This window comes from Baudoinia panamericana (genome assembly GCF_000338955.1).
Source record: "Baudoinia panamericana UAMH 10762 unplaced genomic scaffold BAUCOscaffold_6, whole genome shotgun sequence".
NCBI classification, from domain to species: Eukaryota; Fungi; Ascomycota; class Dothideomycetes; order Mycosphaerellales; family Teratosphaeriaceae; genus Baudoinia; species Baudoinia panamericana.
Genome location: NW_006911262.1, coordinates 667,799 through 683,262, shown reverse-complemented (window position 1 = coordinate 683,262; position 15,464 = coordinate 667,799). Strand labels below are relative to the sequence as shown.

Below are 15,464 nucleotides of genomic sequence, written 5' to 3'. Positions count from 1 at the left end.
ACCCATATACTCATTTGCATCGTCACATGACGACGGCTCCTCATCCCATACGGGCCACTTGGGATCGACAATCCACTCGCCGCATCTTGGCTCACCCTTCCTACCCTCCTCTAGCCTCCTCCACACTGTACTGACCAGTCGTCTCTTCTCGCCATCTTCGCAAGGCCGAGCACTGAAGTAAACACCCGTTCCAACTCTACCTCTCCACACCTCGATCCGGATGTCGCCGTAGCAGATATTGCGTAGAGCCACAACGATGGGTGAGGAATCGTCGCCCCAGACCGTGCTATAGCTGTCTTCGCCAGGGTAGTAGATTCGGATGTCGAGCTGAGTCAGGTTATGTCGCGGCTCGGGACCAAAGCAACTGGCGACCAGCTCGCCTAGCTGAGTGCGGGAGTCAGGGATGAGTCCACCACTGTACTCTCCCTTACCAGCAACCGGGTGTTGAGGACCGAGACACGCGGCCCTTGTTGAATTGAACGTCCGGCTGATGTAGCTGCCGGCTATGTGTATGCTCTTGGCCTGTCGCAGCAGATGCGGTGTCAAGGTGTGGAAAACATGCAGTCCAGTGGGGAACTGCAAGAAGAGGCTCGCCGGCCGGTTCTTGGGCGCGTCGAAGTAGCTCGTGAGCTCCTCATGCACCTGCTTGTTCACAAGCAACAAGGCTTGATGTGCCGTATGTGCTGTTTTGTGCGTCTCATCCACCAAATCTTCCCGCGCCTGGGCCGAGGCAAGTAGAACTCCGGGACTCGTGGATGATAACAATGAGGCGGCGTAGTATCTTCCTACCACTGGTTCGTGGTATTGCGGGATACCCGGGTATGGTCGTCGGTCATCCCCGTACAGTCGATGGAGGATCTCGTGTTGCTTGCCAACGATCTGGGCGGCGCCTATCGTCCAGATCTCGCGTTCGAGGAGGGCAAAGCTGTAGATGTGCAGGCGTAGCTCGACCGGGAGACGCAGGAAAAAGGGTTGGTCAGACATGGTCCCAGACCGAGCGCGTCAAAGGGCAGGATCCTGCCTGTGGTGAAAGGCAGAGCTGCAAAAACCCCAGGAATATCTTATCGAGCTCGATCAAGTCTCGTGCTGCAGGGGGTACGAATGACGCACTCGCGCTTGGCTCCACGTAGCCTGGGGAAGATTGTGGAGTGTGTTTGGGAACTGTTTAGGGCAAATGCACGCGCCAGATGGAGAATACGAAGCGGGAAGGCAGGGACGGAATCACATGGACAAATGCGAACACGAGGGACCGAGAGCATGACCAAATGTCTTGACGACGAATTTGCTATCAAGTTTTCAATGGATGGTACCAGAAGTCATTAAATAAGGGAGCTATTAACAGATTTGATTCGACGCTCCTCTACAATTATAGCGAGACTGATCGATCTTCATGCGATCAATCAAGCTCAGAGCGGACGCTTGATCTGAATGTATTTGGCAGTCATCAACCTTGATGAGATAGCCAGCTGTTCATGCGCGAGATGGTGTTGATTGACGAAGCATGGTGAGTTGCTAGAATTCAGCAACCTTGCCGTGCGCGTGAAGCCCGGTAGCTGACGTCCATGGACAAGAAGGGTCGTTACACGACATAAATCCGTTCATAAGATCTGCAGTGTAAACGATTGACCCGGTCCGGCGCTCATCTTGCGGCGTAGTCTCGTAACTTCGAAATCAGCTCATCCACCGACTCCATTTCGCTCGCCTCCAGACCTTTCCGCTTCCATACATCATCCGGCAGGCAATGCTCCAGCTCATCAAGTGCCGGCTGGTAATTCCTCACTTGACTGCTTAATGCAGACACGGCCTTCTTCCGGACCGCCTGGTTGTTATCGTCCGTAGCAAGCTTTGCTAACTTCGGCACGCCTCCAACCGCAAGCAGTCGTTCTTGACTCTTAACGTTGTTCTGGACGGCGGTTCCGCAGCACCACGCTGCCATCCGTCTCATCTCCGCCTCGGCATGGTTCAGCTGATCGACCAGTGGTGCCCACAGGCCCATGCTCTCCATGTTATTTGCGTTGTCGAGATTCTCGATCAGCTGTTCGAAGTTGTCCCATGCGATAAGCTTGTTCTCAAGGTCGACTTGCTCCACTGGTGCTACGATGACAGACATGGCTTCTCGCATGCGATCCGCGTCGGACGGCCCGCCTAGCAGCTCTGCGAGTACCCGTGGGTCAAGTCCGCGGTTGGGACTGCGCTGTTGATCGCTGGGCGCAGTAGCGGTGTCGTTGCGTGAAGCGTCCGAGTTCTCTATACTCCATTGTAAAAGCTGATTGAGGGATTGCGCTCGGTCATCGGCCATCTTCCAAGCTTGCTGGATGCTTCCGGAGAGCTATGCTGGGAGTTTAAGATGCTTTTGGTGTTGTAATGCTTGTGTGTGTGCTAAAAGGATTCTTCTGACCGAAAGGGTTGTATGAAAGATCATTTACCTGAACCTTGCCTTGTGATGCATGTCTACGTGCCTAAGGCAGGGATTGGAAAGGTCTCGCGCATTCGGGCAGCTTCCAGAAGCGACCACACTCTAAGCGCTACTGTAAGACGTTGCTGAGCACTTGTTGAATAATGACACCCATGTCTAATCGCGGCGCCGTATGCGAAGTTGGAATCGGAGTCAAAGTCGCATGAGGGTCAATGAGGTTCGTCGGAACAGAAGAGGAGATTTGGCGCCGACCCCACCACCCCGCCAGGCTCGTGCGTTTCGTTGGGTCACGCCGCCGTTAGTGAGAAACGTTCGGCGAGTTGGGATGTGCTCATGGCGGGCAGAGGTCCCTCTTGAGTAATGGTTGGCTCATGTTCAAGCCAGTCGGCATACCCGCGCGCTGTGAGAGGAAAGAGACGAAGCATTTGCGATATTCGCCTCGTGGCTGACACATTGCGTAATGCGAAGGCGGTTTTCTTGGCGGTAGTTCGCTTGCGCGTCACAAAGCTACGCGGCAAGCACCTTGATTTAGGCGTCGCGTTGCCCATGCAAGGCATCGTGATTCGGCTGCCGGGTTATATAGTTTGTGTGTGTATTCCTGGTGCTTCGAGTGGACGAAGGGTGTCTTGAGTATTGAGGAGTTGAAGTCTGTGGCGGCAACACCCGTTGCTAAGCTTTTTGGCCCACCACAGCGCTTGTGTCTGTGCCTGTGCCTTCCTTTCGCTCACCGTCACTAAACAATCGACCCACAATCGAACATCTGCCTCTTGTCGGAACCCCTTTGAGGCTTTGTGACACCGAATCCTCTCCAGCAAACACACCACCACTTCTAACTCTCCACCACCCCACAACGCCGCCATGGAAGGTAAGCTTGTCTCGAACCCCCCATAGGGAGGTATATCCCTCCAAGGTGGATAGCTCCACCGCATGAAGGTATTGCAAAGCTGAATCATGATCCGTTTGCAGAGGAGGTTGCCGCATTGGTCATCGACAATGGGTGAGTCGACTTTCATCGCACACCTGCTTCGAAGCGGTCCCGCGAAAGCTGCGACGTCATCATCGACAGAATTGCTGCTCGACGAGGACTACAGCACAGACTGGAGCGGGCAGGCAGGACGAGCAATAGACTGACAGTGATGGTAGCTCGGGTATGTGCAAGGCCGGTTTTGCCGGTGACGATGCGCCGAGAGCCGTTTTCCGTAAGTTGAAACACCTGGCACCCGATATGTCTTCAGTAGACTGACTGCCAGGTAGCGTCCATTGTCGGCCGACCGCGCCACCACGGGTATGTGGACACGTCTATCAGGCCGGGCGCGGCAGTCAGGCTAACAGACCGATAGCATCATGATCGGTATGGGTCAGAAAGATTCATACGTTGGAGATGAGGCCCAGAGCAAGCGCGGTATCTTGACACTGCGATACCCCATTGAGCACGGTGTTGTCACCAACTGGGATGACATGGAGAAGATCTGGCATCACACTTTCTACAATGAGCTGCGTGTGGCACCTGAGGAGCACCCAGTCCTGCTCACCGAGGCTCCCATCAACCCCAAGTCCAACCGTGAGAAGATGACACAGATCGTCTTTGAGACCTTCAACGCCCCGGCCTTCTACGTCTCCATCCAGGCCGTGCTTTCTCTGTACGCCTCCGGTCGTACCACCGGTATCGTCCTGGACTCCGGTGACGGTGTCACTCACGTTGTCCCCATCTACGAAGGTTTCGCGCTCCCGCACGCCATCCAGCGTATCGACATGGCCGGTCGCGACTTGACCGACTACCTCATGAAGATCCTCGCAGAGCGCGGCTACCCATTCTCCACCACCGCTGAGCGTGAAATCGTTCGCGACATGAAGGAGAAGCTGTGTTACGTCGCCCTCGACTTTGAGCAGGAGATCCAGACCGCCAGCCAGAGCTCTTCGCTCGAGAAGTCGTACGAGCTTCCTGACGGTCAGGTCATCACCATCGGCAACGAGCGCTTCCGTGCTCCGGAGGCTCTCTTCCAGCCATCTGTCCTCGGCCTCGAATCTGGCGGCATCCACGTCACCACTTTCAACTCCATCATGAAGTGCGACGTTGATGTCCGCAAGGATCTCTACGGCAACATCGTCATGGTACGTCACAGGTCAGAGCTAGTATTTGAAGCCTTTACTAATTACACCTTTAGTCCGGTGGCACCACCATGTACCCAGGCATCAGCGACCGCATGCAGAAAGAAATCACTGCGCTCGCGCCATCCAGCATGAAGGTCCGTATCATCGCCCCGCCAGAGCGCAAATACTCCGTCTGGATCGGTGGCTCCATCTTGGCATCCCTCTCAACCTTCCAGCAAATGTGGATCTCCAAGCAGGAGTACGACGAGAGCGGCCCCAGCATCGTCCACAGGAAGTGCTTCTAAGCATTGCTAAGTCAAACGCAAGCGGGAGCAATGCTGGTTCTGGAGGTTGCAGGTTGGACGTATTGGCAGCATTAGCAAGCGCGTGGGTCAAAACGGCAAGCGCGTTGAGTGATCGCAACATACGTGCGGCATGCGAAGTGTGTTGGTAGAGGCTTGAAGCTTGTTTGCGGAGCTGCCATGGGACTGGCAGACAAGAAGACAAGCGGGCGTTGTTTTCTACATGCTTGACTATGCTCTGCAACATTAGATCAATGCTTGTGCTACCGAGATGCATGCCCTTATGGTTCCAATGAGACATAACAAAAAGCTGAGAGTTACTGATCTTCTTGCCTTCGTTCTGCCAAAATTCCGTACTTCACGTCTGTGCTTCTATGCCACCTGACTGTACGCTTCTTTGATTTTACGTTCCTCTTATGTCTGGTCGTTTGAGTCCGCGCAATGAACTGCACCGTTTTCACTTCGTTCGTCTACCAAACACTACTACGTGTACTGGATCGTGATCACGTATGACGTAGGCTCGCATACTCTCCAGAGCGCGCAGGAAGCCGTAATCTCGCCGAGTACAGGTATATGTGCAGATCAGCGGCGGGAAAATAGTGTGAGTGGCGAGCCTTTTATTATCTCTTTCTGTGTAAATCGTTCCTCCGGCATCTGAACAGATCTTCATCTCCATTGTCGATACTTCCTCGCGAAGCTGGGTTCCCTACGCTCTCCATCCCTCTTCAAGCGGCTGCCCTCCTCAACTGCCATGGCGGCGGACGGCAAGAAGAACATCGTGGTCATCGGCGGCGGGATCATAGGCTGCACCTCCGCATACTTCCTCACGCGCCATCCCCGCTACGACCCTTCCAAACACACCATCACCCTTCTCGAAGCGACGAAAATCGCTGGTGGCGCGTCCGGCAAAGCAGGCGGTCTCCTAGCACTCTGGGCATACCCGACCAGTATCGTACCCCTGAGCTACCGCCTCCACAAACAACTTGCCGCCGAGCACGGTGGCGAGGAGCGATGGGGTTACCGGGCTGTGCATTGCGGGCAGGTGGACTGTGTGGGTCGGCATCTGGAGGCGCCGAAGCCGAGCGTGAAGGGTAAGGATGGGGAGATGGACGGGGAGAACGAGACGGCGGTTAACGGGCAGAAACATGGGGAGGATAGCGTGAGCTTGCAGAAACGGAGTAAAGAGGCGCTGGGTAAGCTGAGAGCCGCTGGTGTGCCGGCAGATATGGACTGGGTGAGTGTGGATAGCTTGAGGGTGTATGATGAGATGGGCGATCCGAGTACTACTGCGCAGGTACATCCTTTCCAGTTCACGACGGCTATGGCGGAGTTGGCAGGCGGGAAAGGTGCGGATGTCCGAGTGGGAGCGTCGGTCAAGCACATCAACTACAGCGATGGCGGCAAAGCGGTCGAGAGCGTAACATATGAAGACAAGAATGATGGCTGCAAGGAAGTCACTATCCCAGCTACAGACGTAGTCATCGCTGCTGGTCCGTGGACGCCGAGTGTATACCCAACCGCGCCAATATCAGCGCTACGAGCGCACAGCGTTTGCATACGACCCAGTCGCCCAGTAAGCGCGTACGCACTTTTCACGCAGATCAAGCTCCCTGCTGGCTTCGGCAGAACCAACGAAAGCAACCGCGGCAAAGGCGTCAAAGCCTTCAGAGCCGGATACGGCGAGCAGATCGTGACGCCGGAAATTTACGCCAGACCGAAGAATGAAGTATATGCTTGTGGTGAAGGCGACCGGCTCGTACCGTTACCGAAGTCAACGGATCTGGTGGAAGTGGACGAGCAGAGATGTCAAGATATTGTGGACTACGTTGCGAGTATTTCAGATGAGCTGCGCGATGGTGAGGTTACGGCGCGACAGGCTTGCTATCTTCCTAATGTGTCCGCGGGCAGCGGACATCCGCTTGTTGGGCTCACGGGCGTGAAAGGTTTGGTGATGGCGGCCGGGCACACGTGCTGGGGGATACAGAATGGTGAGCACAAACGAGGCATAACCCTGTCCGGATCGTTCAGGACGAAGCTAACCCCATGACCCCTTGATCTGTAGGTCCCGGAACTGGCAAGCTCGTCAGTGAGTTCGTGTTTGACGGCGAGGCGAAGAGTGCGAAGGCTAAAGGCTTGGATCCACGGAATGTGTTATAGTGAGGAAGTATGTGGTCGTCGCTAATAACCGGCTGTTAATGGTCCACCATCTTATCGACGCTAACGGCTGTATGCGTGGCGATCATTCGAACAACCACGAGTGTCATCAAGGTTCTCCGTCTCTCACCCATTCTTACCCTGCGTTTCGTGCATCAACGCGTCTGGTCTATGTGGGTCGGTGCAAGCTGTCCACCACAGTCTTCTCAGAATTGGAGGAGCTCGCAGAAGATGCGTGCCGTGTTCATCAAGACAACCGCTCCGTAAACGTCACTCGGAGTCTTTGGTAACACGGCTGTACAGGATGCACATCAGCATAAACGTTAAAGCAATTACACACTCAGCGGAGCGTCAATTCATCCTCGGGTGCGTTTCCTACAACTCGCAGTCCCCGCAACACCAAAGGTAGTACGCATATCCTCCAGCTGCTGGACCAATGAGATCAACAACGTGCCAAACCCGTGAAATTAAAGAACACCAAATTGCTTCTGATCTTTAGCGCAGCGAACGGCTTACTCAAGCATCAAGGCAAATGCACACTACAAGAACAACCAAGACGACGGGCTGAAAGACTTACATCATGCTACTTCTTCTATACCCTGCTTCTCCACCCTATCCAAGGGTGTTTGGTTTTACCTATTCTGCCAATGGCTATGCACTGCAGCCCTTTCGAAGCCGCTCAAAGCGCCGTGAAGACACACGTGGAAGCTCTACGTCCGCGGCGCCATCGCTGACTTTCGAGGCAGGAAGATTGACTCTATCGTCCGGTCATGGCCTACGTATGCCCTCGCTGCTTTGCAGCTCGTAGAATCCTTTCTCGCAGGACGCCTATTTTTCCAAAGGTTGTTACAGGTGTCGGCTCACTTTCACGCCCTCGTATCGGTATCTACCGGTCAGTCTTTGCGAAGCCTTCACTTTGAGGCTTGATCAACCAACTTGCAACCTTGAAGACATTTAACACCGTCACCGGTCTTCTGTGCTTCATTGCTGCCGTCTCTGGCGCTCCTCAAAATACGTCAGCACCGACTGTCACTGGCTACCAGCGCCCGTGAGCTTTGTCTTTGGCTCCTCTCATCTCGCGCCTCCAGCAGCTCAAGCCGTGCGAGCAGCAACAGTACGATTGTCTCTCAGAACCGGTGCAGTCAAGGTGGTCCTTTGGTTGCATTCGTGCGAAGAACTGGCGCGGGGGACAGTAGCCTAGCGCTGTCTTCCTCGAGGCGCGTCCGTGGTGTGAGAGTAAATGGCTTTTCCGGCGCAATGGTTGAAGCAGCTGTTGGGAGGAGCTCCGGATATGAGTACAACTGATGCAGAGTGGTAGCAGATAGCTCCTGTGCGCGCTAAGTACAGCAAACTGAACACTTCGATAGGTGTGGTAACCATTCATTACTAAGCTCATTTTATCCCAGCCACACTCTCCACTTTCCCCGATGGCTGCAGGCTTGGAAGTCTCTCCGCAATGTTGATCCTGTCTCTGATTTCCCACAACCCAGATGCGGTATAAGCGCGTGAGGAGTATGTGGAGGAAGGTGGGAAGGGGCCACAAGCTTCCCGCTAGAGCCGTGTTCAAGCAGGAACACGACTTCCGGCGCATTAGGGCGTCACGCAAGCTTCCTCCGCAACACGACTGAGCGACAGTCAGCGCGTCGCACGAGAGTGTCTGTCCGCGGCAATCTCAGCGTGCAACGACGGTATCCCTAGCACCAAGTGGTAGCGTCAGCTGCACTCGATAGCTGGGTGGTCGCTGTGATCGAGTCCTTGCGCACTGACACATGTTCCACGAGTCGCCATTGACGGCACCCCATCTAAGGAGCACGGTCTCGCCGATCCCAAACGTGCATCACGCGCACCAATGCTCACCAATGCTATAGCCGCCATGTAGGATCAGTGATGAATACTAAGTCAATCCCCTGCTCCTTCTGAATTCTTCATTCTTCTCTCTACCGCGCATACCTTCTACCATGAAGACCACAGGCCTCCTCATGACGGCTGCGGCTGCTGTTGCAACAGCACAGTCTGTACAGAGTATACCAGCAGACTGCCCTTCATTCTACAATTACTCTCTTGTCCCGCACGGCCCTTTCTCTGGAGGCATTTACAATCTGTCGTACATGCGACCAATCCCAGAATGCCGCACTTTCAACTCTTCCGTTGTCGAAAGCGCCGTGAATAGTACAGCAGCGGGCATCACAGATCCTGATCTCAGGCGGCTATTCATCAATTCTTACCCAAACACGCTAGGTATGCAACTATGTGCGAATTAGGCGAGCAAACGCTGATGCACTGCTAGACACGGCTATTGCATGGCACGGCTACGCCAATGGCTCGGACGAAGAGTTGACATTCGTTATTACGGGTGATATCAACGCGATGTGGCTGCGAGACTCGGCAAACCAGATGCAGTCTTACCTGCCACTTTTGACAGCCAGCAACTCCAGCAACTCGCTTGCTTCGCTCTACCGAGGTGTGATCAACCTTCAGTCACGATACATACTGATCGACCCGTACTGCAATTCCTTCCAGCCACCTGTGGAGTCAGGTATTGAGCCGTCACCCAACCCATCAGCCAGCGACGACATGGTCACTCCGAACTACACGAATACGTCTGTCTTCGAATGCAAGTATGAGCTAGACTCTCTGGCGGCCTTCCTCGAAGTCAGTACCAACTACTACAATGCTACGCAGGATGCAACGTTTTTCAAGAAGTACAACTGGGTGCAGGCCGTCGAGTCAGTCTTGGCAGTGGCCCAGAACATGACAGTCCCAACGTACCAGGCGAACGGCAACGTTAGTACACTGTCGTACAGTTTCACTCGCCTCACGAACAGAGCTTCCGAAACCACGGAAAATGGTGGCTTGGGCAACCCGTTCAACAACGGGACTGGATTGATCCGTTCGTTCTTCAGACCGTCTGATGATGCTACGATTGTACGTTGACTCATCCCGAAATGCGGGCCTCTGGCTGATGAGTGCTCGTTCTTTAGTTCCAAGGCTTCATCCCAGCCAACATGATGTTCTCGCGTTACCTGGCATCTGCGGCCGATATAGCGTCCGTCATTGGAGAGACTGCGCTAGCGAGCCAGATGAGTACATTAGCATCAAACCTTCGGACAGCAATCACGAACCACGGCATTGTCAGCAGCGCGATGTACGGTCAGATCTATGCGTTCGAGGTCGACGGCTATATGGGGCAGAACATCATGGATGATGCCAACATTCCAAGCTTGCTTGCCGCACCGTTTTTCGGCTACTTGAGCGTCAATGACACAGTGTATCAGAATACCCGGAAGCTCTTGCTCAGTGCCAACAACCCTTACTTCATGCGCGGACCGGTCATCAACTCCATCGGTGGTGCCCATGACGGGCCTGGGTTTGCTTGGCCCATGGCGTCCATTGTCCGCATTTTCACAAGCAACGACGACGCAGAGATTGCACAGCAACTGCAGGAGATTGTTAGCAGTACTGATGGGCTTGGTTTGATTCATGAGAGTATCAATACTTTCAATGTGAGCGACTGGACTCGGCAGTGGTGAGTCCCTCTCAGAACCCACGCTGAAATATTGCGGCTGACAATGAGCCAGGTTCTCTTGGGCAAACGGTCTGTTCGGCCAATGCATTCTCGACTTGCAAGACCGCAAACCACAGATTCTGAAGCAATCCTTCCAAGGTAACAGCACCACAACGGTTGGCAGTACCACCGTAAGCGGTTCGTCGACGACTGCATCCACAAGTGGCTCGGCTCAAAGCAGCACGTCTCCGAGCAGTGCGTTAAGCGGTTCGTCAACAAGCGGTTCGTCAACAAGCGGCGCATCAGCAAGCGGCGCATCAGCAAGCGGCGCATCAGCAAGCGGCGCAGCTTCAAGTGGCACGCCTGCGAGCCTCACTTCTGTGAGCGTGAGCTCGACAAGCGGCACATCCGCCAGTGGCACGCCCAGCGCCACGCCCAGCGCCACATCTACTGGAAGTAACCCTCCCAATAGCGGATCATTTGGCGGTAGCTCGTGGCAGAGGCCAGGTTGGACCGGGGGTTGGTGGTCGGAGACATAGCTGGACTGAGCCCTGGACTGGTTTGCGAGATTAATAGGCTTGGCACCGCCTGCTGTCTCCAGCTGCAGTGTTGTAATGCCACTATCGCTCCGAACAGCTTGCACACCAGTGCTTACCGATGTGCTAATAACCTACCTCCGTCACCCAAAGTCGGTGTTTGCGCGGAGTTAGTCCTGTGAAGCCGTTACGGTGACGTCAAGGTACCGACGTTGATGAAGTTAAAGCTCGTTGCATATACATGTTGATGTAGAAGCGCTACGTGCTGTGTCGTGTCAGATCGTCAACATCTTTTTCGCATTACTGGTACATTGCATGATGGCACCCGCGCAGAAATCACAAGTGTGTACGTTGGACCGGACGTTTGCAAGACCAGACCTCGAGCTAATCAGCACCTAGTCTTCATCACTGGCACTTCTACCGGTTTTGGTTACGAACTTGTCAAGAAATGTTTGTCGGAAGGTGATAAAGTCGTGGCCACCGCGAGAAACAGCTCGAAGCTGCAGTTCGAGGGCACTACGAAGGAGAACTTCCTCGCCGTCGATTGCGATGGTTCGTCACCAACAACCAGTTATACCGGGCTGAGCTGACGATGTACTAGTTACCGAACAGAAGTCCATTGATGCTGCGTTCGACAAAGCATTGTCCCAATTCGGTCGCGTTGATGTGGTCGTGAACAATGCAGGCTACGGATTAAGTGGCGAGTTCGAATCACTGTCTGAACGCCAGCTCCGAACGCAAATGGAGGTTAACTTCTTCGGCCTCCTCAATGTCACGCGTAAGGCCTTGGAGGTTATGCGGGAGAAGAACAGTCCTCCCGGAGGCAAGATCCAGCAGATCACGTCCATTGGCGGCCAACGGGGGTGCGTTCCGTCACCCTTTGTAGCTCGTCAAATACCGTGGCTGACACCATTGACGATACAGTGTTCCTACATTTTCCATCTACTGCGCGTCCAAATGGGCGGTCGAGGGTTTCACAGAAGCCCTGAGCCATGAACTCAAGCCAGAATGGAACATCAAACTCACCTGCATTGAGCCTGGTACGTACCTGGAGGGCGTAGGGCCTTACCCCTTGAAGGCATCGCTAATGGTTCCACCCTCCGCCTTACAGGAGGATTCCGGACGGACTGGGCTGGCAGGAGTATGATCTTTGGAGAAAATAAGAATCCGGTTTGCGTTACCATGCTGTTGGCGAATGAGCTGCGGCTGACACTATCCAGGCTTATGATCATATTGACGCCAAGGAAACCATGGGTGAGTGCTACGGTCCAACCTCAGCTTTGCACATCTTGCTTACCCTACTCTTTAGGCAAACGACATGGCACTCAAGCCGGCGATCCCGCTAAGGGCGCAAGGGCTATGTGGGAAATCGCAAAGATGGAGGATCCTCCACTGCGGACCGTCATAGGTTCAGATGCTTATACAGCCATAATGGGCAAGATCAAGACGTACTCTGAGTTGTACCCCAAGTATGAGCAGCTGGCAAACAGTACAGATGCCGAGGGATATCAGCGGCCGTCATAGATTCGTATGATGCCCTTAGACATGCAGTAGCAGACTGGAGGTGAATGCGGCTACCCAGCAAAGGTACGGTCTGCCATCGCAGGGAGCCAACGGAGAAGCAGTTAGGTAGAGGACTCTCCGTAGACATCACCGTGGCCAGCATGCGTGAAGCTGCAAAAGACCTTGCTGCATCTCCGATGGTTAAGGCTCACATGCGTCGCTTCGTAAATGGTGGCTTAAACAAGGTTGGGCCGCTCGGATCGATGGAGAGGGGTAGAGCTGACGTGCCAATGGCACTTGACGTGGGCAAGAACGAACGGTTCCCGAGCAGCAACTGCCAACAACTCACCTCGACGCAACGGAGTCGAAGGCTACTTTACTGTGTTGTACAGCACTCCTATTCCCGGCTTTCGATGATCTGAGTCGCTCAATCCGTGCCCGTGCATTGGCGTGGTGTCCGGCTAAGGGTAAGCCCTGTCACTGGCCGTTGTCGCCGGCTTTAAACACGCCATCTTTTCATTTCCGGGTATCGAGCAGTCAGGAACGACTCCACTAGCCAATTACCTGAGTCGTGGACGAGATGGTCATGCAAGCCGTACAAGAAGAACCTGAGCCTGTCTTCGACGGCGTGGTAGACTCCCCGCCAACTCTGAACGGCGCCGGCGAATCCCACCACGTCTCCTTCAGTGGCTCGCCCAATGATATTGGTTTTCCGTGTTCTTCTGTCAAGGAGGAAAGTAATGGCATCAACGGAACGGCGGACGAGAAATCTATCAAGCCCAAGCAAAAGCGTAACAAGCCTACGCTTTCTTGCCTGGAGTGCGTGGAGCGGAAGACCAAGTGCGACCGGGCAAGGCCATGCCTTGCTTGCGTGAAGCGGCAATCAAACTGTCAATTTACGGCAGTAGCGAACCTCATTGCGTCCGCAGACCGCAAGAACAGTGCCAACACTAAGGCGAGGTATGTGACGAAGCCTCCTGGTAAGGTCCGTAAGGCCAGTACATCCTCCTTAGCTGTTACCTCGCCTGTAAGTACGGACAATGGCTGGGTCACGATCGAGAACAGAGCGCATCGGAAGTCGATGTCCTCCAACGGCTCGTCGCCGTACCTGCTGTCGAATGTGCCGTATGCGCAGTCAACGCCTTCCAACGTATTCGGCGTTGGTTCGCAGCATCCCTTCTCCAATTACTGGACATGTTCTGGCGGCCTACCGGAAGTAATCAGCGTCATGCCATCCAAGGAACAAGCAGACATCCTTATTGCGAAATATTTCGAGGTCGTAGATCCGGTTTACCCTTTCCTTCATCGACGGAGCTTTTACGCAGATTACGAGAAGTTCTGGGCCCTTAGCCCGGATGAGAAAAACCTAGCCGATGCCTCGTTCATGGCGCTACAGTACGCCATGTATGCACTTGGCACGCAATTTATGCCTTTCCCGTCATACGAGGAGCGATCTCAGACCGCGGAGTTCTACTGCTCAGCGGCGAACCAGGCTCTACGAGTGTACTCATACCTTAATCGGACATCAATGCGTGCAATTCAGGCTATGCTACTAATGGCTTACTTCCTGATGAACGATAACCATGCTTCTGATGCCTACGCTTGGGCTGGAATACACCTGCGGCAAGCGTATGCGATGCGATTACATAGAGATCCAGATATTGTCGTGCCGGATGCGCCGGTGCTAGAGAAGCAACAACGCCGGAAGCTGTGGCAGGCTGTCTTCTTCCAGGATACCTTCTTGACGGTGCTGCTCAAGTTGCCACCAACCGCGACCCACAGTGATGTACCCGTTGAGTCTCTGGCTGATGAGAACGAGCTCAGCATGGATGGCCTAGACACGTGTCTGGGTACTCATTCGCGCGTAGAGAACCTCATGAGCATCAATGTTATCGCACCTCAAGCATGTGAACCTTTGGCGCCGCCTATGCCGCACCACATAGTTGACCCTGGAACGATGAAGAGCGATGTCGCATACCAGCGGAGCATGTGGCACCTTGGCAACCTTGTGCAGGAGAACTTGTCGTCCCCTTGCTCACTGTCGCTGCCGCTAGCGAACAGTCCACGGCACAAGGACTCGCTCATTGCTGCCTTTAAGCGCCTCTACAAGTCCTTCCCCAGTCACCTTACCAATCTGGACTACGGAATGTTACAGCAGCAAGCGGCGCTGCACCCTCGAGCTGCGCGGCAGAATCTTTTCTTGACGTCGAACTACCACCACTGTCTCATGCTGCTGCAAGCGTCCGAGAACGAAGCGTCTGGGGTCGAGGCGAACGTCAAATGCGCATTGGAAGCAGCTCACGAAGCTGTGTGGGCGTTCTTCAAGCTCTGGGGCCTCTTCGAAAGCGAAGCCGGTGTTTGGTGGGTGTTCCAACATAGAGCGTTCGAGGAGAGCTTACTCATTGCCCATCTGCTTTCCTTGTCGTCAAACGAGGATATGAATGGTGTGCCTCAGTATGATCCCGTCTATGATCGAGCAAAGGAGGACGTTGCACGCATGCTGGAGATCATGGATAGCAACTTCCGCTACGGCGGGAGTCTGGAAATGGTACGTATTTGCGAGGCACAAGCCTGGCCTGCGGTCTGAAAAAACGCTAACTGTGAGACCCATTGCTTTGTAGCACCGCGCGAGGAAGGAGGTGTTGCAGCAGGCTTTCGAGAGGATCGTGATATAAGAAGACCGGAACTTTTGATAGCGTTGGCTGACACCGTGCAATGTAACCTTCCATCGGCGCAGCAATGGTACTGGCAAGCTGATCATTCGAATTGAACCGCTACGTTCCGGCGGCAAAGGGTTTCAACAAGTCTTCAAGCGCCACGCTCTTGCTCTTCGTACAGACGCGGATGGACTACGAAGAAGCATGAAGACATGAGACGAGCAGCTTTTAGTAGCACTCGTGCAACGGGCCCCCGTTGGTGGCCCGGTTGAACATACTTAGCGCCGTGGAATTACAACG

At 54.3% G+C, this 15,464-nt stretch overlaps 9 protein-coding genes across 9 annotated transcripts; 6 read left to right on the top strand and 3 right to left on the bottom strand.

The window, feature by feature from the left end:
* Positions 1 to 45: 45 nt before the first annotated feature.
* BAUCODRAFT_44464 (uncharacterized protein) lies at positions 46 to 963 on the bottom strand (the record flags this gene model as incomplete). The annotated part of the gene is made up of 1 exon (XM_007678014.1): positions 46 to 963. A coding segment is annotated over one exon (918 nt), but the record flags the coding sequence as incomplete, so codon positions are not given.
* A 291-nt stretch (positions 964 to 1,254) lies between these two features.
* Positions 1,255 to 2,014, bottom strand: BAUCODRAFT_33824 (uncharacterized protein). The gene is made up of 2 exons (XM_007677897.1): positions 1,575 to 2,014; positions 1,255 to 1,504 (listed from the first exon to the last, which is right to left on the bottom strand). The coding sequence occupies exon 1, from the start codon at positions 2,003 to 2,005 to the stop codon at positions 1,640 to 1,642; it is 366 nt and encodes a 121-aa protein (XP_007676087.1). The 5' UTR covers positions 2,006 to 2,014; the 3' UTR covers positions 1,255 to 1,504; positions 1,575 to 1,639.
* Positions 2,015 to 3,224: 1,210 nt separating this feature from the next.
* BAUCODRAFT_33821 (uncharacterized protein) lies at positions 3,225 to 4,999 on the top strand. Its single transcript, XM_007677896.1, has 6 exons — positions 3,225 to 3,281; positions 3,383 to 3,413; positions 3,560 to 3,615; positions 3,671 to 3,701; positions 3,757 to 4,528; positions 4,582 to 4,999. The coding sequence occupies exons 1-6, from the start codon at positions 3,275 to 3,277 to the stop codon at positions 4,810 to 4,812; spliced, it is 1,128 nt and encodes a 375-aa protein (XP_007676086.1). The 5' UTR covers positions 3,225 to 3,274; the 3' UTR covers positions 4,813 to 4,999.
* Positions 5,000 to 5,236: 237 nt separating this feature from the next.
* Positions 5,237 to 7,329, top strand: BAUCODRAFT_33820 (uncharacterized protein). Its single transcript, XM_007677895.1, has 2 exons — positions 5,237 to 6,797; positions 6,872 to 7,329. Exons 1-2 carry the CDS (start codon positions 5,561 to 5,563, stop codon positions 6,964 to 6,966), a joined length of 1,332 nt encoding a protein of 443 aa, XP_007676085.1. The 5' UTR covers positions 5,237 to 5,560; the 3' UTR covers positions 6,967 to 7,329.
* Positions 7,330 to 7,498: 169 nt separating this feature from the next.
* On the top strand, positions 7,499 to 7,885 carry BAUCODRAFT_475807 (uncharacterized protein). The gene has a single exon (XM_007678338.1). It carries the CDS (start codon positions 7,544 to 7,546, stop codon positions 7,769 to 7,771), a length of 228 nt encoding a protein of 75 aa, XP_007676528.1. The 5' UTR covers positions 7,499 to 7,543; the 3' UTR covers positions 7,772 to 7,885.
* A 757-nt stretch (positions 7,886 to 8,642) lies between these two features.
* On the bottom strand, positions 8,643 to 8,872 carry BAUCODRAFT_33818 (uncharacterized protein). The gene has a single exon (XM_007677894.1). The coding sequence runs from the start codon at positions 8,836 to 8,838 to the stop codon at positions 8,677 to 8,679; it is 162 nt and encodes a 53-aa protein (XP_007676084.1). The 5' UTR covers positions 8,839 to 8,872; the 3' UTR covers positions 8,643 to 8,676.
* Positions 8,873 to 8,942: 70 nt separating this feature from the next.
* On the top strand, positions 8,943 to 11,007 carry BAUCODRAFT_70270 (glycoside hydrolase family 125 protein; the record flags this gene model as incomplete). The annotated part of the gene is made up of 4 exons (XM_007678114.1): positions 8,943 to 9,201; positions 9,251 to 9,888; positions 9,945 to 10,489; positions 10,542 to 11,007. 4 exons carry the CDS (start codon positions 8,943 to 8,945, stop codon positions 11,005 to 11,007), a joined length of 1,908 nt encoding a protein of 635 aa, XP_007676304.1.
* A 115-nt stretch (positions 11,008 to 11,122) lies between these two features.
* On the top strand, positions 11,123 to 12,880 carry BAUCODRAFT_33814 (uncharacterized protein). Its single transcript, XM_007677893.1, has 7 exons — positions 11,123 to 11,350; positions 11,404 to 11,556; positions 11,606 to 11,867; positions 11,929 to 12,044; positions 12,116 to 12,174; positions 12,225 to 12,258; positions 12,314 to 12,880. Exons 1-7 carry the CDS (start codon positions 11,320 to 11,322, stop codon positions 12,526 to 12,528), a joined length of 870 nt encoding a protein of 289 aa, XP_007676083.1. The 5' UTR covers positions 11,123 to 11,319; the 3' UTR covers positions 12,529 to 12,880.
* A 207-nt stretch (positions 12,881 to 13,087) lies between these two features.
* On the top strand, positions 13,088 to 15,182 carry BAUCODRAFT_122462 (uncharacterized protein; the record flags this gene model as incomplete). The annotated part of the gene is made up of 2 exons (XM_007678337.1): positions 13,088 to 15,055; positions 15,129 to 15,182. 2 exons carry the CDS (start codon positions 13,088 to 13,090, stop codon positions 15,180 to 15,182), a joined length of 2,022 nt encoding a protein of 673 aa, XP_007676527.1.
* Between the last annotated feature and the right edge of the window lie 282 nt (positions 15,183 to 15,464).

Bases quoted from the DNA above. Each gene is read 5' to 3' on its own strand.
- BAUCODRAFT_33814 (XM_007677893.1), top strand. From the start codon at position 11,320: ATGATGGCACCCGCGCAGAAATCACAAGTGT. The intron at 11,557-11,605 runs GTTCGTCACCAA...ACGATGTACTAG, and splicing joins CCTCGCCGTCGATTGCGATG to TTACCGAACAGAAGTCCATT. The intron at 12,259-12,313 runs GTGAGTGCTACG...CCTACTCTTTAG, and splicing joins TGACGCCAAGGAAACCATGG to GCAAACGACATGGCACTCAA.
- BAUCODRAFT_33821 (XM_007677896.1), top strand. The intron at 3,414-3,559 runs GTGAGTCGACTT...CAGTGATGGTAG, and splicing joins GCATTGGTCATCGACAATGG to CTCGGGTATGTGCAAGGCCG. The intron at 4,529-4,581 runs GTACGTCACAGG...TTACACCTTTAG, and splicing joins TCTACGGCAACATCGTCATG to TCCGGTGGCACCACCATGTA.
- BAUCODRAFT_475807 (XM_007678338.1), top strand. From the start codon at position 7,544: ATGCTACTTCTTCTATACCCTGCTTCTCCACCCTATCCAAGGGTGTTT.
- BAUCODRAFT_33820 (XM_007677895.1), top strand. From the start codon at position 5,561: ATGGCGGCGGACGGCAAGAAGAACATCGTGGTCATCGGCGGCGGGATC. The intron at 6,798-6,871 runs GTGAGCACAAAC...CTTGATCTGTAG, and splicing joins GTGCTGGGGGATACAGAATG to GTCCCGGAACTGGCAAGCTC.
- BAUCODRAFT_33818 (XM_007677894.1), bottom strand. From the start codon at position 8,838: ATGGCGGCTATAGCATTGGTGAGCATTGGTGCGCGTGATGCACGTTTG.
- BAUCODRAFT_33824 (XM_007677897.1), bottom strand. From the start codon at position 2,005: ATGGAGAGCATGGGCCTGTGGGCACCACTGGTCGATCAGCTGAACCAT.